Genomic DNA, 23,216 nt, shown 5'->3' on the forward strand with positions numbered 1-23,216 from the left:
GCGGAAGATCTAAATGGAGGGCAACTGTTTCGCTCATTGCACAGAATCATGCAATGCAGTAGTTATACAATATATATATTCAATTCACATCATGTACGCTCTCTCTCCCTCCATCTCTTTCTCAGTCCCCCATGCACCCACAACCCCCACCCCACAACCACCTCCATTACCCACGGAAAAACCCACATGCACTCTTTAAAAAAAGAAAGAAAGAAAAGGTGAGCATCCCTATACAGCTATATGTCTGACATATTTATGAATAGATATACATGTATACATACACATGTATGTTCAATGAGGGGCAAAGTACAAACAACCAGTTTTTGTTGTTTAAAAAAAAAAAAAAAAAAAGAGTGGGGAAGAGCGGGCCTATTCAGACAGGAAGAAATTCATCACAACGACACCTTGAGTTCAGCAAAATCAGGGAAAAAAATTATCAGTCTGGCCCCATCCACCTATCCACCAGACACTCAAGAGCAACTGTCTATCTCCAGCTCCTAAAGGCAGCGTACACTCAAAACACAACAGATTTCTTTTGCACTCTTGGATCTATGCCGCTATGTTAGTGAAACCACAAAGCCACCGACTATGGGCATCGTTAGGAGAGGAAAACAACAACAAGAGAGGCAAGGCCTTCAAGACTCACTTGTGATACACTTACATAAAAAGCTTGGATTATGTAATGTTTAAGATGAGAAAGATCAGTTTAAAGGAAATTAAGTCCCCTAGCATTAATTACAGAGTAATTTCCTTTTTTTACTATCTGCACCAAAACGTTTCCAAAATAAATAAAACTTCCATGCTTAGCAAAAGAAGTTCCTGTTTGAACAAAAAATGATAATAATGGCTGCTCTTGTTGATGGGTCAGACTATCAGATCAAAGTGCCAAATTTAGAGAATACAGAAAATATAAATATAACAGTAAATGCAGTTTGCATATAATTAGGCTTCATTTTTCACTCACTTGTGTAAACAAAGTGAGTCTATGTTTTAACCCAGTGTTCGGTTGTCTGTGTGTGTGTGTGTGTGTGTCCGTGTGTCTGTGTGTCCGTGGTAAACTTAAACATTGACATTTTATCTGCAAATACTTTGTCAGTTGACACCAAATTTGGCATAAAAATAGAAAAAATTCAGTTCTTTCCAGTCATCTTGTTTAAAACAATATTGCACCTCTGGGATGGGCACAAAAAAATAATAAAATGAAGCCTAATTATATGCAAACTGCATTTACTGTTATATTTTTTGTATTCTCTAAACTTGGAACTTTGATCTGATGTTCTGACCCAACAACAAGAGCAGTCATTATTATCATTTTTTGTTCAAACAGGAACTTCTTTTGCTAAGCATGGAAGTTTTATTTATTTTGCAAACGTTTTGGTGCAGATAGTAAAAAAGGGAAATTACTCTGTAATTAATGCTAGGGGACTAAATTTGCTGCAAACTGATCTTTCTCATCTTAAACATTACATTTTGAAAATATACACAATACATAAAAAGCTTGGATTTTTTTTTTTCAGTGTATCTTGAAGGCCTTGCCTCTTGTTTATTTTTTTGTACCCATCCCAGAGGTGCAGTATTGTTTTAACTCACTCGCTGCCATTGTCCGCATATGTGGATGTCGTCGGAAAAAGCGTTTGATGCCAATGTCCTCAAATGCGGATTTGGATTTTGAAAAGTTGCGCTGTTGGAGTGACGTGTCGGATACGAAACTCAAAAGCAGAACTGATTCTTAAGTTATCTCCGGCCAACTTTTCATTCACACACACAGCGTGTGTGCAGTGACACGCTCATTAGCAGATGACAACGAAGCATACCCTCGGTCATCTCTGCAAGTTGTTTGACAAGATGGCGTTGCGTCGAAGTGTTCGACACGGTAGGAGAGGTCAAACGCAACACAGCGTTCAAGCTACTTTGGAAATGATCCAAACTGAAGGCTCTGATGTTGAAGGAGATAATGTTGGTTCGTCGGACAGTGATTTTGAACCATATCCCGATGAACTAGAAATAGATTCGGCCGCTGAAGAGGGTGTTTACAGTGGAGAGGAAAGCGAGTCCTGACCATGTGCCAGCTGACCGACACTGACAACGAAATCACTGAGGAAACGGACGACTTTGCTGGTGTTTTTACCAGTGATTGGACTGAAAATGGTGAGTGTGTATGTATTACATATATATATATATATATATATATATATATATATATATATATATATATATATATATATGTGTGTGTGTGTGTGTGTGTGCGTGTGTGTGTGTGTGTGTGAAAGAAAACAATGTCACATGCTCAGGTGTACAACTGTGTGTGTGTGTGTGTGTGCGATTGCATGCATATGTTTACTTATTTTCTGTTTTACTTGTTCATTTGTAGAACAAGGTGCTGTAGAAATGACAGTAATAGTACTAATACTGATGATACTGTCATTATTGTTTGTAATATTGTAAAAAAAAAATCAAAAAAAATCTAAAGTGGTTTTCTTTGACTACATGTAAAAAAAACTTACCACATTATGCTTCCATTCACATAAATATTTAGAATAAACAAGGGAATAAGCAAACAAATAATTTAAACAACAATAAGAAGAAAGAGTCAAACCTGCATGATCATTTGTGTGTGTGTATGGTTGCAGGGCATGTTGCTGTGCTGAAGTGGCAGGACAAAACACCAGTTCATGTGCTGACAACAGTCATGCTGCCAACTACCATGGTCAGTGTGACAACACGACACCGTCCTGAAAGACAGAAGCCAGCTGCAGTACAAGACTACATCACCAATATGACTGGAGTGGATATGAGTGACCAGCCACTGCAAGTGCAAGGTCTGTGTAGACCTGTTCAAGTGCCACAACACACCAAAACACCAAACTGCCAACTGGTGTCCAAAATATGGAGTTCCACTGTGTGTGAAGCTGTGCCCAGGACTCAACATCACCTGCCATGAGCTTTTTCACTCCAGACAAGACTATTGTCAGTGATAATACATCAGGTTTTTGTGTGCAGTGAACTCCCTTTTTTTATGTAGAGGCAATATTTTCTTTTGTGTGTGTGATTTTCAACTTTCTCCACCATCTGTTCATACTTCATTGCATGTACTAGGTCTTCAGTTCCTCAAATAGTGTTAGGATGTGATGTGGAACATTTGTAAGCTGTTCAAGGACACTTGGTATACCTTTCTGATGGGTGCAAAAATGCTACAAAATACACAAAAAACGAATACCGTGATCAACAACAAGATGGTGAGTAAATAATTTATTGTTTTGCACAAATATGGAACAACATTCACTGAATACACATACTAAATTTCAATTCTCTGGGTGTTTATTTGTATTTTTGAGAATTTTTTCCCCATCCTATACAAACCCTGGGTTTTCAGGGATTCGCAAGGGCAAAAACTCTTGGCATGGAGTGAGTTAAATAAGATGACTGGAAAGAACTAAATTTTTCCTATTTTTATGCCTAATTTGTTGTCAACTGACAAAGTATTTGCAGAGAAAATGTTAAAGTTTACCATGGACACACACACACACACACACACACACACAGACAACCGAACACCGGGTTAAAACATAGACTCGCTTTGTTTACACAAGTGAGTCAGTAATAACAAAAACAACAAAACTAACTTTTCCTTCTTCGTTTGTGTGCTGCAACTCCCACGTACACTGGTATACATGTACACGAGTGGGCTTTTATGCGTGTAACTGTTTTTACCCTGCCATGTACTGATGTAGGCAGCCATACTCCATATGCATGCTGGGTATGTTCTTGTTTCCATAACCCACGGAACGCTGACATGGATGATAGGATCTTTAACCCTTTCACTGCCAAACTCGTATTTATGCAGCAGCCAGGTAGAGGACCCATGTCACTGAATGATGACCAGATCATGGGTCTGTTATCCATGAACCTACTGCTCTTTATGTTCAGTGGTAGGATAGGCCATATTTTCTACACATCACAGGGGGAATCCCCAGCTATTATTAGACACCATATTTTCTATCTTTATAGCACAAGGGAATTTTGCACTCTAAATTGACTGGAGTTGAAAGGGTTAACGTGCGTATTTCATCTTCTGCTTGCGTACACACACGAAGGGGGTTCATAAGGCACAAGCACGTTTGCACATATGTTGACCTGGGAGATTGGAAAAAATCTCCACCCTTTACCCACCAGGTGCCATTACCAAGCTTCGAACCTGGGACCCTGAGGTTGAAAGTCCAATCAATGCTTTAACCTCCTGGCTATTGTGCCCGTCAGCAAAACTAACAATAGTGAATGAATTTATAAGAATTTATAAGCCCCATGCCTATGATGCAAAAAAGGACAAAATGGGAGGGGATGAGGAGAGAGAAAGCAAGCTAGCAAACTGCACGAGTGCTCCCCAGCTCCAAATTCCAAGCACTTCCTCCTGACAAAACATGTGCTGGTATTCGCCAAGAGTTAAGTGTAATAAACATGTCCGGGTCCATACACCAACCCATCCACACATACACACACAAAAATCCCACTGACAAGTTTTCACCCATCAGGATTTACACGTTTAAATAAGTCATACAAGGAAAAAGAATTCTTTTTTCTTTGTTTTTTGTTGTTGTTTTTTACGGCCATGTACGCATATCTGTGTACATATGTTGTATAATGTATTTTCTTCTTCTTCTTCTTCTTCTTCTTCGTTCTTGGACTGCAACTCCCACGTTCACTTGTATACAGTACACGAGTGGGTTTTTATGTGTATGACCACTTTTACCTTGTCATGTTGGCAGCCGTACTCTGTTTTCAGGGAGGTGCATTCTGGGTATGTTTTTGTTTCGGTGCCCTTTTGGAAGATTTAAATGCTCAGTTGCAACATATCAGGGACTCTCGGATTGAAGGCATGGCAATGTGGTCTAAATTATGATAGATAAACCAAGGAGAAAAAGGAAATAGATATTTTTGTAACCTTGAAAACAGAAACATTTTAGATACATCAGTACCTTTTCTAGAGAAAAGTAATGGAAATATAGTTTCAGACCAGGAAGGCATCATGAATGAAATAAAAAGATGTTATGAAGAATTATAAAGTTTCCAGGATGTATGCGATATTGACCTCCCATCTGAACTTCCTGATTCACCTGTTCTAACCATGGATCAGCAAAGGAATATATTGTATTGCACACTTCCTGCTTGAAAATGGTAACTTTATTCCTTATGAGGAATTTAAACGTAAGCATAATGTTGACATGAATTTTTATTACATTTACTAGTTACGAAACACCAATAAAAGAATACATTTGTGAAACAAAAATAACTGTAGATAGTGATAAATGTCTGAATACATCTATATTATTCAAGAAGTTAATGTCTATATCTAAAGGTTCAAAACTTCAAAACAGTATCATGTGGTTCGTCCGTCGGGATTGACGAGGACCATCTAGTCATCCTGGGGGTAGGTGGGTTGGGCTCTGTGGGTGCGCAGATGACTGGTCAGGCCAATCCATGCCCGGAAGATTCTGACGCAGTGTGGACAGGGGATGGTGGCGGCTGTTGGGGACTTGCTGGCACTGCTTTTCCTGGCCTGTCTGCGTTGCTCTGCTGCAGCGATTCTGTTGGCCTCACAGGATTTGGCGCCTATGTGGGCAGCTGAACGCCACTTTGGTCTGTCCATTGCATTCAGCCCCCACGTGTCGTGGCTGATGTTGAAGGCCTTCAGAGAAGCTTTCAGAGTGTCTTTGAAGCGCTTCTTTTGGCCTCATATGGGAGCACTTGCCATGTTGGAGTTCGCCATACAGCAGTTTCTTGGGGAGCCGGTGGTCTGGCATGCAAACTACATGGCTTGCCCAGCACAGCTGGGCCTGCATCAAGATGGTGTAGATGCTGGGCAAGTTTGCACGAGTGAGCACCTCTGTGTTAGGGATCTTCTCTTGTCACTTTATGCCGATAAGTTTTCTGAGGCTGGTGGTGTGGAAGTGGTTCAGCTTTTTGGCGTGGCGTTTGTAGACCATCCATGATTCACATCCATAGAGCAGTGTGGTGAGAACTGTGGCCTTGTATACTTTGAGCTTCGTCTCCAGGTTGATGCCACTCCTGTTCCATACGTTCTTATGGAATCTGCCGAAGGCAGCACTGGCTTTGGCGAGTCTGGCATTCACCTCGTCGACAATGACAACTGTGCGAGAGAGTGTACTGCCCAGTTATGTGAACTTGTCCACCGCGTTCAGTCGTTGCCCGTTGATGAAGATGTTTGGTTCAACGTAAGGCTTTCCTGGAGCTGGCTGGTACATCACCTCAGTCTTCTTTGTGCAGATTGTGAGGCCAGAGTTGTCACAGGCAGCAGAGAACTTGTCGATGCTGTGTTGCATGTCAGCTTCGGAGGCAGCATTGAGAGCGCAGTTATCAGCAAACAGGAAGTCGTTGACGGTGTCTGTCCTCACCTTGGTTTTTGCTTGAAGCCTCCTGAAGTTGAAGAGTGAGCCATCTGTGCGGTACCTGATGCCAATGCCTACGTCAGCATCTCTGAAGGCATCTGTCAGCATGGCTGAAAACATGAGACTGAACAGGGTGGGGGCAAGAACACACCCTTGCTTGACTCTGTCGGAGACAGGGAATGGTTCTGAAGTCTCTCCATTGTCTTGGACTCAGGCCAGCATCCCATTGTGTAGTTGCCGTATGATGGTGATGAACTTTCTGGGACATCCATACTTCGCCATGATTCTCCGAAGGCCATCTCTGCTAACAGTATTGAAGGCCTTGGTCAGATCGACATAGGTGGAGTAAAGTTCGGCGTTCTATTCCTGACACTTCTGGAGCTGCCTGGCAGCAAACACCATGTCGATAGTCCTGCGTTCTTTCCGGAAGCCACACTGGCTCTCTGGTAGGAGACCTTGCTCAAGGTGCGCTGTGAGACGGTTGAGTAGCACTCTGGCCAGAGTCTTGCCTGCGACGGACTGCAGGGATATTCCATGATGGTTGTCACAGGCCTGACGGATTTCTTTTGCGCTTGAACAGGTGTATGATGGAAGCGTCTTTGAAGTCCTGTGGAACTGCCTCATGCTGCCGGATGAGCTGGAACAGCTGATGAAGCTTCTCAGTCAGCGCCATACCACCTTCTTTGTAGACCTCAGCTGGGATGGAGTCTGAGCCGGGGGCTTTGCCACTGGATAGCAGACGGATAGCTTTCTGGGTCTCCTCCAAAGTTGGAATGGCATCCAACGACTCACTGAGGGGAGTCGGTCGATGGCTTCATCATTGATGGTGGAAGGGTGGTTCAGTACGCTGTCAAAGTGTTCAGCCCATCTCTCAAGGATCCCGTCCTTGTCAGTGATTAGGGTAGAACCATCAGCACTGAGGAGTGGAGCAGATCCGGAGGTGGTGGGACCGTAGACTTCTTTCAGGCCGTTATAGAAGTTCATGTCATTCCTGTCTGCAAAGCCCTGGATCTCATCAGCTTTGTTGCTCAACCAGGAATCCTGCATCTGCCGCAGCTTCAGCTGGATGGTGCTACGTTCGCTCTTCAGTATGTCTGTCTTTGACTGTGACTTGGGATCTTCAATGTGGGCTCTGTAGGCTTGGCGTTTGTCTTCCAGCAGCTGCTTGATCTCAGCGCAGTTCTCATCAAACCTGTCTTTGTGCTTCCTGGCAGAAGGCCCCGGGCACTCCATGGCAGTGTTGTACACCGTCTCATGCAGTGTGCCCCATGCTGCCTCCACATTCTGGTTGTCCAGCACGGTGGACTCAAGGTGTTCCTCCAGGGTGTCAGCAAAGCTCTGCTTGATGTTGCCTAGTTCCAGCTTGTTGACATTCAGGCGTTTGAGTGCTTTCATGCCCTGAGGCCGTCTCTTGGGCTGGATGCGGAGGTTGAGTTTGGACACGATAAGGCAGTAGTCTGTCCAGCACTCGGCACCGCACAAGGCCCTCGTGACTCGTATGTCCTGCCTGTCCCTCTTCCTGACAATGACAGAGTCGATGAGATGCCAGTGCCCAGAGCGAGGATGCATCCATGACCTGTTACGGGTAGGGAGGCAGAAGACTGTGTTTGTGATAAGAAGGTCGTGCTCGGCACATGTTTGGAGAAGTAGTAGACCATTACTGTTACAGCTACCAACCCTATGCTTCCCAATCACGTCTTCCCAGGAGGTGCTGTCACAGCCAACTCTCGCGTTAAAGTCACCAAGAATGATGAGCTTGTCTGCGTTCGGAACAGTGGTGATGACAGCGTTCAGGTCCTCGTAGAACTTGTCCTTGATCTCATCCGGGTTGGTCATGGTGGGCACATAGGCGCTGACAATGGTGGTAAACTTCTTCCCGTTGCATAAGGGGAAACAGTATCATAACGTACTCATAGATAATGATATCAGTCCACAATGTTGCTCAGAATGGGATGTTTCTCAAAAAGATGGCCAAATACTAAAAATTTGAGAACAACCAAACCATTGGCCGTACTTGGGACAAAAACATTGCTATTGATCCCACTTTTTAATTCATTTTGTTATTTGCGAAACAATACATGTACCAGTGCAAGTTCACCAAAACCGTACCTGATCTTCAATGTTTTAGTAATAGATTGATACAAAGATATACAATTGAAAAGTGCATTGCTATTACAAAGTTTGTTTATAATGACTTTGTTGCTAGATGGTCTACATATAAAGCCCTATTGATGAATACAAACTTAAGTCAGTAATAAGTTTTCTATGCATTCTGCAGTTATGATATTGATATAACTTTAAGTATAATATTGTGTATCTTACATCTCAGTGCATAGCTGCGCCTTATTGTGTGACAAGCAACAGTGACCTACCACACTTTAAGAACTGTGCCCAGCATTTATATCTGAGTTCTTCTGAGGTACTCATACCAGCTTCCCTTTTTTTTTTTTTGACTCACTTGTGTAAACAAAGTGAGTTTATGTTTTAACCCGGTGTTCGGTTGTCTGTATGTGTGTGTCTGTGTGTCAGTGGTAAACTTTAACATTGACATTTTCTCTGCAAATACTTTGTCAGTTGACACCAAATTAGGCATAAAAATAGGAAAAATTCAGTTCTTTCCAGTCATCTTGTTTAAAACAATATTGCACCTCTGGGATGGGCACAAAAAAATAATAAAAGAAGCCAAATTATATGCAAACTGCATTTACTGTTATATTTATATTTCTTGTATTCTCTAAACTTGGCACTTTGATCTGGTATTCTGACACAACAGCAAGAGCAGACATTATTATAATTTTTTGTTCAAACAGGAACTTCTTTTGCTAAGCATGGAAGTTTTATTTATTTTGCAAATCTTTTGGTGCAGATAGTAAAAAAGGGAAATTACTTTGTAATTAATGCTAGGGGACTTAATTTGCTTTAAACTGATCTTTCTCATCTTAAACATTACATTTTGAAATTATACTCAATACATAAAAAGCTTGTGTGTTTTACTCTCAGTGTACAGTGCTTTCACTATGTTCATTTGCCCAAGTGGTCTTTTTTGGAAAATACTAAAATCAATACGAGTGGACTTTACAGATCTATTGGCTGAGCCCTGAAGGTCATGCGCATGCTTATATTCTTCGCGAATGCGAACGATGCCTTTTTGTTTCAAGTTGTTGACCTGCCCGTTCAATCCTATATTCAATGGCCAATACACGATAACATGTGATGGAAAGTTGGAGAAGGAGACCGTTAAATATTATTCAGAGAAAGATTTGTAAAAGCCTCATCACTGGATTATGCCCCAAACTGCCATTAAAATATCCACAGAATCAGTCGGAATTCACAGTTAAAAATTCTAAACCATGCGAGTTAATACCCTTGAATTGATCACGATGAAACGAAAAAATTTCCAGTCTTGACTTCTCTCAAAATGAAGTTCTTTTCACTTCATATGACTAAATGTAGCAGTGTGATTGCCGATAGCCAGGTGTCTCCTTTACCAGGTGTCTCCTTTACCGCGGATTTAAAAAGAATTTTTTATTGCCCTTAAAGATTTTTTGAATGCCCAAGATACACCAGAATAATATGATTTAAACAGCGTTCTCACTGCGAATACCGCTATTGATTTATCACCCTTTAAAAAAGTATGTTCAAATATTAAATTTTAGAATGTCAGTTAAGGAGCCATGATAGTGTAATGGATAAGATAGTTTCATCTCACCCGAACATGCGGGGTTCGAATCTGGTTAGGATTTTTTTTTCTTTTTCTTTTTTTAACCCGAAGCTTTATAATAACAAATACAGAACACATTTTAATGATTAGATTTTTATTTTATTTTTTAAGTGTATCACAAGTGAGTCTTGAAGGCCTTGCCTCTCTTGTTTCTTTTGTGTGTGTGTGTGTGTGTGTGTGTGTGTATGTGTGATGTGTGTTACTGTATACTTTGTGTGTGTTTAATTTTGTGTGCATATGTGTGTGTATGAGTGTGGGTTTTTGTGTGTGTTTTTGGGGTTTTTTTTTTAATTTTTCCTCCCTTTTTTCCCTTTGTATGCATATATATGAATCAAAAGGTAACTTAAAATAAGTTTAAAGAAGAAAAATCCTACACTTTAACTAGTTTAAGTAAATCAGAATAATAAAATTTGGCACAAATTTAATCTTTTTCTTACGTTGGGCTAAACCATAGTGACTGGATTGTTAGAATAAACTGACTGGGGAGTGGGTGGACAGGGTGGGGAGGGATGTAGGATTGTCGGATTGTTTCACTTAACTTCCATGCTGGTAGTGGTAGTGTGTTTTTTCCAGGATGCGTTCTGCACCCTGACCCATCTGGTAAAGGTGGACCTGAGCAAGAACAAACTGAAGGAACTGCCGGCTGACTTTGGCCGTCTAGAGAGCCTGCAGCACCTGGACCTGCTGGGCAATGAGCTGACCACCCTTCCTGAGTCCTTTAGCCTCCTGCGCAAGCTGAAGTGGCTGGACCTCAAGGACAACCCCCTGGAGCCAGGCCTGAAGAAGAATGCTGGTGATTGTCTGGATGAGAAGCAGTGTCGAGCATGCGCTCAGCGGGTAAGGGATGGGGGTGGTGGGCATCAGAAGGTGTTGGGTGGGAATGTTGTTGGCATGTGTGTGAGTATTTTAGTATTGTAAATTTCTGTCTTGATATTTTGGCTTTTGGTTTAATTTGCTTGTTTTTTGTTTGTGTGTTTGTTTTATTTATAATTTTTATTTTATTTTATTTTTGCTTTGTTTCAGACACTTACGTTAACCCCTTCACTGCTTGTACGTTTTGCTATAGCCTATGCTGAGAAAATTTTCAGAAAAACAAGAAAATCATGCCAATGATTTTAATTTAAAAAAGTACTGAAGTTAAGTGCATAAAAGTATACATCAAATGAAAGGAAAATGAACCAAGATTTTGATTTTAATACTTACATGTTCACATAATGAGTCAATCTGACACAAAAATTCCATAAATTGCAATAAAAAAAAATTGGGACTGTCATTTCATCATGTAGGTGCTACAACATCAACCAGGTTATCAACCAGTCTTTCTTGTGACTGTTGTGATCAACCACACACACTGTCAAAGGCTGTGCAACAGTGACCAGGTCCATAAGATTCCAACATAGTCCACACAAAGTATGAAAAGGGTGTACTCACCCAGCATCTATCACCAGTAAAAACATTGTAAAACATGTAAAAATGCTTGCGGAAACAGTCTTCAAGACACAGTGCTGGTTTGCTGGGGCAGTCTGGGCAGTAGAACCTCACATCCTTTCTTTGCCCTTTCTTCCAGCAGACTCTGCACCTCCTTTGTAGCCGGGCCTTCTGTGGGGTAGGTGGGATGACGTCAATGAAGTGTCGTCCACACAGATGAACAGTGTGGTCATCTTTAGCAGTGTCTGGATCTTGGTCACCAAAAATCATGGTACAAATTACATCCTTCTGGAAGTCCAGGAATGTACTGCTATTGCCTGCTTTTTTGTAGAGGATGTGTGCATTCAGCATGGCAATTTGTAGAAAATGTACACACAGATATTTGTACCACTTCAGGGTTTTCCTTGTGGCATCGTAGGGCTGCAGTTGTTTGTCATGATGGTCCATGGCACCCATGTTTTTGTTGTAATCCAGAATTGCTGGAGGCTTATTTACTGCCCTTTGGTCTTGCTGCTGCTGGTCTTCAGCTGCAGGTTTGTGGCAAGTTGTCAACTCCAGATGGTCCAGGACGAACATCATGATCATCACCATGCTGCATACCTGAAACACATTGCATAAAAGACTAAGTTTGTTGGGCTTTTTTGTTGTTGTTGTTTGTTGTTTGTTTGTTGTTGTTTTTTTACATATAAAAAGGTTATGAAATGGTACCATTTTATTTCTGGTTGTTTTCAGAAGCTGAAATACAAACACACAAGCTGACTCCTTTACTTCCCGTGACACTGTCCTTTCTGACACTGTTCCAAAATGTGGTGTATCTCCCGTGATTGGCCCTGGTCTGCTTTCTACCCCTTCCACACCTGTCTCAACTCCCGGACCTTTCTCTGCCTTCCCACTGTCCTCCACTGCTCAGTCACCATCGTCTCCTTCCGTTGCCTGTCTGTCTGACTCACCTGCTTCACCATTAGATTTCTCTCAGCCTGCCCCTGATCTCTTTCATGCCTGCCTGTTCAATGCTCAATCTGTCTGCCCTGATCAAAAGACTGACTATATTTCTGATTATATTTTTGAAAATAATTTTGATATCGTATTTCTCACTGAAACCTGGTTGAAATTACAAGGTCACGAACCCAAAATTAAACAACTGACCCCCCCTGGATACAAAACCAAGTCACTTCCTCGACTGTCTCGTGGAGGTGGCATCGCCATCGTCTATAGAAATATCTTGGAGTCTTCCCTTTCCTTCTCCCATAACCATGCCTTTCCACATAACACTTTTGAAATGCTTGAAGTCACTCTCAATGTTCCCGGTCACTCAATCATCTTCTGTTGTCTCTATCGTCCTCCTCCTAGTCGTAAAATAACCTAACGTCTTCTCTGTTTCACGATGAGTTCCGAACATTACTTGATTACTACAACCTTCGTTCTGGCAAACTTATCATCCTCGGAGACTTCAATTTTCATTTCAACAACCAAACTTCCTCTGATGTCAAACGCCTATGTCTATCTCTGTCCAATCATTCTCTCAGCTTGTTACAGAACCAACACACAGATCTGGCCATACGTTGGACTGGCTCATCACACGTGACTCTGATGCCATGATTGTGTCAGTGACTGTAACTGACGAACTCTCTTCGACCATTCTGCTGTATTATTCTTGCTTAATATTTCAAAACCTACCAGAACCAAAAAATCCGTTACTCGTCGCAACCTGAAATCCATCAACATTAACATTTTTTCTTCTCAAGCTGCTGAACGCCTTTCCAAAATTTCTTCCCACACAAATGTCTCTACACACTACAACTCTGTCCTCTCTCAACTGCTGGATGAACATGCACCCCCCACTACCCGCATGCTCCCTGATAGACCTTCCGCCCTGTGGTACACACAAGACATTCGACTTGCAAAACGCAAACGTCGCCAATTGGAACGGCGATGGCGATCAACAAAACTGAAAGTCCACAATCAAATCTTCCGAAAACAAATAAATAAAGTCAAACATATGATCTCATCAGCGAAGACAAACTTCTTTTCTTCTCAAGTTCTCGATGCCACATCCACCAAATCTCTTTACACTATCATGTCAAATCTTCTCGGCACTGCAAAAAAGACTCCTCTTCCTTCTGCCTACACTTTATCTGAACTCCCCAATGTCTTCTCCTCTTTCTTTTTTGAGTCCAGAATATTCGTACCATCTTAGACCAAATGCCTTTCCAACCTACTCATCCTGATCTTCAATTCAACGGCACTCCTCTCCATTCCTTTAATCCATTAACTGAAACAGATGTCCATGAAATCCTCAAAGAAATGACAATAAAATCCTGTGAGCTCGATCCTATACCAGCCTCTGTTTTTTCTCAGTGTGTCTCACAGCTTCTCCCCACAATCACCAACATTGTCAACTCATCCCTTCTCACTGGAACGTTTCCATCCACTTTCAAAACTGCAATAGTCCGGCCTCTTCTGAAGAATCCAACCTTGACGCAAACATTTTGAAAAACTATCGACCAGTTTCTAATCTTCCATTCCTGTCCAAACTCCTTGAAAAAGCTGTCCTGAAGCAGCTCAACAATCACCTTTGTTTCAACAATCTCATCCACCCATTTCAGTCTGCCTATCGTGCTGACCACAGCACCGAAACCACTCTCCTCCACATACTGAATAACCTACTGCTAGCGTCCGACTCAGGACAGATCTCCCTTCTCACTCTTCTCGACTTGTCAGCCGCCTTTGACACGATAGACCATTCAATCCTTCTTTCCCGTCTTCATTTAACATCTGGTATCAACGGCACTGTTCTAAACTGGTTCAAATCTTATCTCACCGATCGATTCCAGTCTGTCATTGTTGATAATTTCCAGTCTGAACCCGTTAAAATTGAACATGGAGTCCTACAGAGATCTGTTTTAGGCCCAGTGCTCTTCACACTGTACGCTGCTCCTCTCGCTGAAATTATCAACCGCCATAATGTCAGTCATCATTCTTGTGCTGATGACACTCAACTCCAGAAGAGTGATACACCTGAAAACTGTTGTCGCTCTTGCAAGAAACATCTAACTGCTTCCTGGATATTCAAAATTGGATGACTCTAAATAAGTTACAATTGAACGCGGACAAAACTGAAGCCAATGATCATAGGAACTAAACAAAAAACTCTCTTCCATTTCAACTAATACAATCAAACTTGGCAGTACATCCATCCCTCTGTCCACTTCAGTCAGGAACCTCGGCGTTGTCCTTGACAACACACTGTCCATGCAAACATTTATCAATCAGACATGTCAATTCTGCTACTGTCAACTGCAGCGCATCAGTTCCATCCGAAATATCTGTCCACTGACGCAACATCTAGACTTGTCGTTTCTCTCATTCTCTCTCGCCTTGACTACTGTAACTCTCTATTGTCTGGTTTGCTGCTTCATCCATTCAGTCCCTTCAGCGCATACAAAATTCTGCTGCCCGACTCGTCCTCAGAAAGAAAAGATCTGAGCACACCACTCCTCTTTTGCAACATCTCCACTGGCTCCCTGTCTCACACCGAATAAAGTACAAGGTCAGCACTCTATACTACAAATGTATTCACAAATCAGCCCCTTCCTATCTCTGTGGCTGCCTTCACCTCTACACTCCATCTCGCTCACTACGATCAGCTTCGGATCCACTCCACTTACACATACCCAGATTCAAACTCTCAACTGTTGGCCACCGTTCTTTCTCTGTCTCTGGACCTTGCAATTGGAATGACTTCCTCTTTCGCTTCGTCAAGTCTCCACACTCAGCTCTTTCAAGTCTGGCCTAAAACCCACCTCTTCCCAAAATAGCCTCCCTTCCCTGCCTCTTCCTTTGTCTTTTTAGTTTTTTTCAGTTTTAGAGTTACGCTTGCGTTGAGAATGACTGGTGCGAAAGCGCTTTGATCTGTTTATGCACAAGATTTAGCGCTATATAAGTACCATTATTATTTTTATTATTATTATTACACACACCTACCCTTCCACACCCCCAAACCCCCAACACACACACAAACTGAAACTGGTTCATGGTATGCCACACCCCCTTCATTCTCTCTTATACAAAACAAATGGCAAAACACACACAGCACGCACACACACACACACACACACACCACACACACACACTTAGAACTACAAGTGTTGCATTAACAAGTAATTTAGGCATACAATTCTGTATATCATTCTCTGATTTCAGTTTTGTAAACATCTTCCCCCCCCCCCCTCCCCCGGCCCCTCCCCACTCACACGCACACAACAACAACAAACCATACACACTCGGAACGAATTCACAGAAAGCTCTAGGTGAGCAACACACGCTGTCATCAACAATGAGCCAGCCAGCAAGCCACGCCCCCTCGCACATCGTTGGTCACACACAGTACACACACTGACTCTCTCTTTCACACACACTGATCAGTGACTGACGAAGCTACTTACTACAGCTAACACATTCAAAACACACACAATGCAGTTATATTTATTGTTAAACAAACAGAAAGCAGATAATAAACTGACAAACCTTGTAAACACCCACTTTCATCTCGAATAAGCTGAGCTTGTCTGTGTTCATTTTCGTCAAGCAACCCCACTTTCCACCCCCCTGCTTGTAAAACTCTATGTCTTCAGCATCAACTTCACGCAGTTCTACCAGCCGCCGTGGCGAAGTGGTTAGCGTTGCAGACTGACGGCTGGGAGGACGTGGGTTCGAATCCAGCGGAGGTGGGTTTTTCGGCCCGTGGCCGGCTCCTACCCAGAGTTGAGTGTGCTGTGGGCTTAAATGGGGAGACTGGGACCACACAGTCGAGTGTCATCCACTTCAAGGATGCGTCTTTGGGTGTGTTGCTCTAATTACTTGACCAACACTGCAAGTGTCTGTATCTCTCGGGCCTGGTTAATGCCGGGATATCATTATGACAGGAAGCGTAGAGTACAGCCTTGTCACGCAGTCCCAAACCAAATGGTCTCCATAGCAACATCGTCATCGTCATCCTTCTCCTCCATCATCATCAATATAAACAAAAACAGTCTCAAAGTCTGTGGCCTTTTATGCCCTGCTCTCATGGTGACCTCAGTTTCGATACCCTCCACTTCTGTGCTTGGGGTGAGTCCTGTCAATGTCTTAAGTGTCGGCAGATTCATGGGGGGCTGTTGTTTGAGGGACGTGGTGGCGGTCTCCTCTCAGGGAGGGCGCTTACTTAGTCTGGCTCCGTGACTTAAGCATTATTGTCATTAGTAGGGGGCTTAGTAGGTGGTGTCCTAAGTACGTTAAATCAGAACAAGGCACCACTGAACACCACCGAAGTGACTCAGCAGCAGTGCAGGGTCTCCTCTGGTGTGTGGCCTCCTGGTGACCTAACATCGATGGCTCCCTGCGGACTGCCGACGCTGGAACTGTGACGGACGAACCCGGGTGTGGCTGTGTATGGGGGAATCTAAATGAGCGGCGTGGGAGTAATGCCACTGAAACGGTGCAGATGATGGGGCAGCAAAAAAAAACAAACAAAAAAACCCTTCACGCAGTTCTGTCTCATTCAGTCCACAATCTTCATCTCTACTGTTTGCATTGTGAAGGATTTCTTCCAGTACTCGTGCAAGTGTTCGGGTTTGTCTGCGTTCAGTCATGGCTTTGCAGACACAACTTGAGCTTCGTACAAACTTGCAAAACTTTCGCCATAAATACGATAATAAGGTGAATATTTTTAGCTAATGGAACTCAGGAGATAAAGAGCTCTCAGGGGAGATTAGCAGACTATTTTCTGCAATGCGGGACTCAAAACATAGAACATTGTAACATGACGTACGGCGTACATCAATACAGCATTGGCGATCGACATTTCATGCCGTATGTCAACAGCGCAGTCAAGAGGTTAAGCAGCCTGAGAACATAGGCTTTAACCTTTTTTCAGTATAAGAAAAAAATCAGTCCCTTCCCTTTTTTCTTCTTTTTGTTTTTTTGAGGGCCTCCAGCCTCCTATTTTTGACTCACTTGTGTAAACAAAGTGAGTATGTTTTAACCCGGTGTTCGGTTGTCTGTGTGTATGTGTGTGTCTGTGTGTCCATGGTAAACTTTAACATTGGCATTTTCTCTGCAAATACTTTGTCAGTTGACACAAATTTGGCATAAAAAATAGGAAAAATTCAGTTCTTCCAGTCATCTTGTTTAAAACAATATTGCACCTATGGGCATAAAAAAATTTAAAAAAGAAGCCAAATTATATGCTGACTGAATTACTTTTTTTTTTCTTTTTTTTTAATTCTCTAAACTTGGCACTTTGATCTGATATTCTGACACAACAACAAGAGCAGTCATTTTTATCATTTTTTGTTCAAACAGGAACTTCTTTTTGCTAAGCATGGAAGTTATATTTATTTTGCATGTCTTTGGTGCAGATAGTAAAAAAAGGGAAATTAATCTGTAATTAATGCTAGGGGGCTTAATTTGCTTTAAACTGATCTTTCTCATCTTAAACACTACATTTTGAAATAATACTCAATACATAAAAAGCTTGTGTGTTTTACTCTCATTGTACAGCGTTTTCACTATGTTCATTCGCCCAAGTGGTCTTTTTCGGAAAATACTAAAATCAATATGATGAGTGGACTTTATAGATCTATTGGCTGAGCCTTGAAGGTCATGGGCAAAAATCAATTGCGTACACATATTTATGCATATTCAAAGGCACGTGCTCATATTCTTCGCAAACATGAATGACTGATGCCATTTTGTTTCAAGTTGTTGACCTGCCCGTTCAGTCCAATATTCAATGGACAATACACGATAACATGGTGATGGAAAGTTGGAGAAGAAGACCGTCAAATATTTATTCAAAGAAAGATTTTTGAACGTTTCCTCACTTACTGGGTTTTGCCCCTAAAATTCCAAAAGAATCAGTCGGGAAAACACATTTTAAAAAAAATAAACCATGAGAGTTAAAACCCGTTTAATTGATAAAAAATAAAAATTTCCTGTCTTTACTTTTTTCAAAATGAAGTCCTTTTTACTTTAAATGATTTGGGTTAGAAGAACTTTTACTTTCCTCTACATTTTTTTATTTTAAAAAAATTTCTCAATTTTTTATAAAACTTTAAAACAAAAAAAATAGAATGAACATAAAAGAGAAAATTTAATCGCCATGTCAACCAGTTTTTAAATGAACTTGTAAAATCTATCAAAATCCAATAAAACGGGAAAATGGGTTGCAGTATGGGTTTTGGGGGGGAAACCCAAACTCCTTTTCCACAGACTTAAAAAGAATTTTTTTAATTCCCTTTAAAAATTTTTTTTAATGCCCAAAAAACACCCAAAAAATATGATTTAAACAGCAAAACTCACTGCAAATACCGCAATCGATTTATCGCCCTTTAAAAAAAGCAGGTTTTAAAAGTTTTATTTTTTAACGTCAATTAAGGAGTCACGATAGTGTAATGGGAAAAACATTTCTTCCACCGAAATGTCCCTTTTTTCTTTTTTTTTTTTTTTTTTGTCTTTTAACCCCAACTTTTTTTAAAAAATCAGAACACATTTTAAAGATTTGATTTTTTTTTTTTTTTAAAATGTATCACTATGCTTGAAGGCCTTGCTTCTTGTTTTTTTCTTTATGTGTGTTTTTTTAGGGGGGGGGGCTCCCTCCCCCCTTTTTGGGCCCACTTTTTTTGAGTTTGGGGGGGTTTTTTTTTTAAGGCCTTCCATTTTTTTTTCCACCGTTTTAAAATTTTTTTTCCCTTTATTACTCCCAAAGGGGGCATCACTGTTTTCGCATAAACCCTATAGCTACACCACATCTGTAACAGATGCATGATCAGCACCCTTAAAACTAGCATGCTTAAACCCGGCCGGGGGGAAAAATTTAAATAAAAATAACATAAATAAAAAAGTTGATAAACAATGAAATTTGTTTTTTTAAAAAACTTGGGTAAATAAAAACACAGATGAAAAATGAAATAATATAAATGAATAGATAGAATACAGAAAAAAAATGATAAAATTGAAATACCACCCCCTTGCCCCTGACCCCCGTTGTCCCTGAAAAAAATTTTGAATGCAATTAACCCCGAAATATTCTAGCACACACAAACCCCAACCCTGATCAATACCATTTTTCATTAACATCCAACTGGAGAAATGAGCCACCGTATAAATATTTATAAAATATAATAAATAAAAAATATACACACAAATCCCCGTTTGGGAACCCAAAAATTTTTGTTTGCTTTTTATTTTTTGACCTTTTTATCAGCATGAAAAACCCTTTTAAACCCCATCTCAGGCTCCTTAGTTTTTTTCATTTAACATAAGAACAAACCTCATTTTTTGGGTAAAAAAGTTTTTTTTTTGTTTAGTGAACTCAGTTTCCTTTTGGAAAAAACTCTAAACTTTTGTGAAGACACTTCCAGTGGGGCCCCTCATGAAAAATTTTTGTCACCCGTTTTTTTTTACACTGTAAAACAAAAAGCTGCATTGGGTCAGACACAACTCCTTTTCCCAGGGATTTTTTGACTTGCCCCAAAAACCTTTAAAATTTCCCGATGCTGTTTTTTTTGAGCAAATTTTAAAAAATTTTTTCCCTTTTGGGTGAAGATTTAAATATTTAGATCTTAATGTTTAGAAAACAAAAGAAATGGGTAATTTATTTCAGAAAAAAATGCCTTTTCCCAAACTCTGACCTGTTTACAAAAAAAATAAAAAGGTTTAAAAAGTGCATGAACAGAAACCACTAAATTTTTAAACCCAAAAACTTTAATTTCACTCCTTTAAAAACAAATTTTTTTTCACAAAAAGTGCCAGTTTTTTCATCAGTTTTTCTGCAAAAAATTAAAAAACATAAGAAATTTTTTTTTTAAAGGGACTATAAGGATTTTATAGGGTGTTTTATTGAATCCATTTGAACTTTCTCTTTTATATGCAGGTAAGGGGGGTTTTACTGCAAAGAATAAAATAAGGGTGAAAAAAGTTTTAATGTGTACAGTAAAGGGCCTGGGGGTGAGGGCCCGGGCACTTGATTTAAAATTTTCAATTCAGAGAACCCACAGAAACCAAACATTTCAGGCGACAGCCCGCCCTTTCACTGGAAAATTAATTTTCAGTTTTTTACCTTTAGGGAAACGTTTTTTGAGTTCCCCAAAATTTTTAAAAAAGAACCCCAAAAGCGCTTTTCCCAATGTCCCAAATTTATCTATTTAAAAAACAATAAATTTTTCAAGCACATTTGTGACTTAAAATGAAAGTCAAGTTTGAAAAAGGAATAAGAAAACTTAACCCGAAATAAAAGTTGAACTGTATATTGTCATAAATTCCCAAGTCTTTTTTTTAGGTCCCATTATATGCCGTTCCCCGTGACTGTGAAAAGTGATTATTATTTTCACGTTATTGGGTTTGATGGGTGATGTATGAAATTAAAAATCAAAAAAAATTTTTCCCGAAAGGGGTTTTTGTTGTTTTTGTTTTACAGTGGTTATTTGGGGTAACAAAAGGGGGGCCCTAGGTTGACATCTAACCCTTTTATGTCATTTTACATGTTTTGTGACGATTTGGTTTTTTGTGTTTTTTTACCACGATTAATTTCCCCTTGTTGAATGATAAAGTTTCCCGTGGGTTTTTTTTTGGGAAAGGTTTTAAAAAAAAAAAAAAAAAGCACAGGAACTTAAATTTTTGGCGCTTTTGCAGTGACTTTGTTCTATAAAAAGTTCCAAAAGATAAAAACCCAAAATAAAAAAAGAAAAAGAAGGAAGAACTGTTTAAAATGAAAAATTGAAAAAGGAAATAGGATTTTTTTTTCCCTTTTAAGTAATTGTTTTTTTTTGCTAAGGACGTTAAAAAAAAAATTTTTTAAAATTTAAACAAAAAAAAAGGGAAACATAAACAAATAAAATTGGGGGTGGGCCCCACACGATTTTTTTAATTATATCAAATATTTTTAGGGAAAATTGAATGAATTTTGCTATTGTAGGTTGAGAGGAATGTATAATTTTTGACTTGGTACTCGTAACTTCGCAAAGCTCAAATTTTAAATGATGTAAATCTCTGGAAGTTAAGGAAAAAAAGAAGATGGGGAAAATGTTTGAAGTTGAAAAATTCTCAGTGCAGTCCTTTTTATTTTGCCCCGCCCAAATTTTCATGATAATATTTGTTTAAACCCAACATAGGGTTAATTTAAATAAAAAAAATAATTTTTCCGTGGATTCCCTTAATCAGGTATTTTTTTGTGACTAAATCTTTGGCCCTTTTTTTCTAAATCAAGAAAAGCTTGAAGAAAGTTTTTTCCAACGAAATGTTCTTTTTTTTTTGCTGACAGTACTTAGTTTTTTTTTCACAAACCCCAAAACCCCCCTTTTTCCCGTCAGTAGAATGTGAATTTTTTCCCTTTTCAAATTTTGGGTTTAAAACCCTTTCAAAAGAACACTAAAAATGAACATATTGAAAGACAGATTTTATTTTTTTTGAGCCATTCCAGAATTTTTAATAAAGCAAGTTTTTTAAATGTTTCCAAAAACAATGTACCGTGGACGTGAGTAAAAGAAATGTTTCCCCTATAATCAGTGTCCCCCACTTATTGGGTTTTAGTAACTTTAACCCATTTTGGGGGACAAGGGTTTTGGACATCTTCATCATCATCATCGTTTTTCAATCTTGTAACCGTGGGTGGTTGTGGGCACCACTGTGGGCCCCTCCCGAACATCCCGCCAGCTGTTTCAGCCCCTGGGGGTTTTTTTCCCGCATTCAGCAAAAACAGGCCTGTCCCCCTCCCCAATTTTTACCTTTCCCCCCTTCATTTGTCTTTCCCTTCATCTTTATCCTGGCACTGTGCTTTTTCAGGGCCCGATGAATCACACCTGTCCCCTAAACCCCATCATTTTTTTTTTCTTCATAATGCTATGCAGGCCGTCATGTGCCCCCAAAGGCTGTAGTTATTCTGTTTTGACCTCTTTTGTGATGTGGTGTCTGTATGAGATGTTCAGGATCTAACTATAGCATCTCATCTAAAGGGGCTTCAGTGTGTCTCGGAGGTCAGCAGTGAGGGTCCAGGATTTACAAGTGTACAGAAAGTTAAAATAACAGATGTACACAATAATTTAATTTTTAAAATAGCATAAATATTATGGTTAATCTTTACTGTAGTTCTTGTAATCATATGATTTTTGGGTACTTGTTTCAGTGACAACCAACTTTGTTTAATTTGAAATTTAATTTTCTTTGCCAAAAATCATTAACATGGGGCCCTTACACTTGTCATTTTATTTTCTTCCAGAATTTTCTTTATCTGCTTTGGTTTAGCATTGAACTGAAATGATATATAGGAATGTGTATGTGTGTATGCAAGTGTGTGTGTGTGTGTACACGTGTGTGTGTGTTGGGGGGTTTGGGGGTGTATTTTGTTGTGGGTATTGTGGGAGCTGCGGAATATGAATGTGTGATGATGGAGTCTCCCGTCGGTCGGACGGATGAGTAGGCGGGGCAGGCTTATCTGTCGGTGTGTGTCCTCATAAGGGAGAAGAGGCTGATTCTGGATGTGCAGCACATCCCACAGGTGTTTCAATGGAAATGTCTCCAGAAGTTGAGCCCTGCTTCCTTCCTCATGCTTCTCCTTAATGGCCAGCGTTCTCTGGTTTTCAAACGCTTTATGCCACTAGAGCACAGCAATCCTCCAGCAAGGCGGT

At 40.3% G+C, this 23,216-nt stretch overlaps 1 protein-coding gene across 2 annotated transcripts in view; it reads left to right on the forward strand.

The window, feature by feature from the left end:
* The window catches only part of LOC143283909 (uncharacterized), an 80,163-nt gene that overhangs the window by 11,729 nt on the left and 45,218 nt on the right, over nt 1-23,216 (forward strand). For both annotated transcript variants that reach the window (XM_076590323.1, XM_076590321.1), the window contains exon 3: nt 10,699-10,962. In XM_076590323.1, the coding sequence (XP_076446438.1) occupies nt 10,699-10,962 (264 nt within the window). The remainder of the gene's footprint in view (nt 1-10,698; nt 10,963-23,216) is intronic.

This window comes from Babylonia areolata, chromosome 7, assembly GCF_041734735.1.
Source record: "Babylonia areolata isolate BAREFJ2019XMU chromosome 7, ASM4173473v1, whole genome shotgun sequence".
Lineage (NCBI taxonomy): Eukaryota > Metazoa > Mollusca > Gastropoda > Neogastropoda > Buccinidae > Babylonia > Babylonia areolata.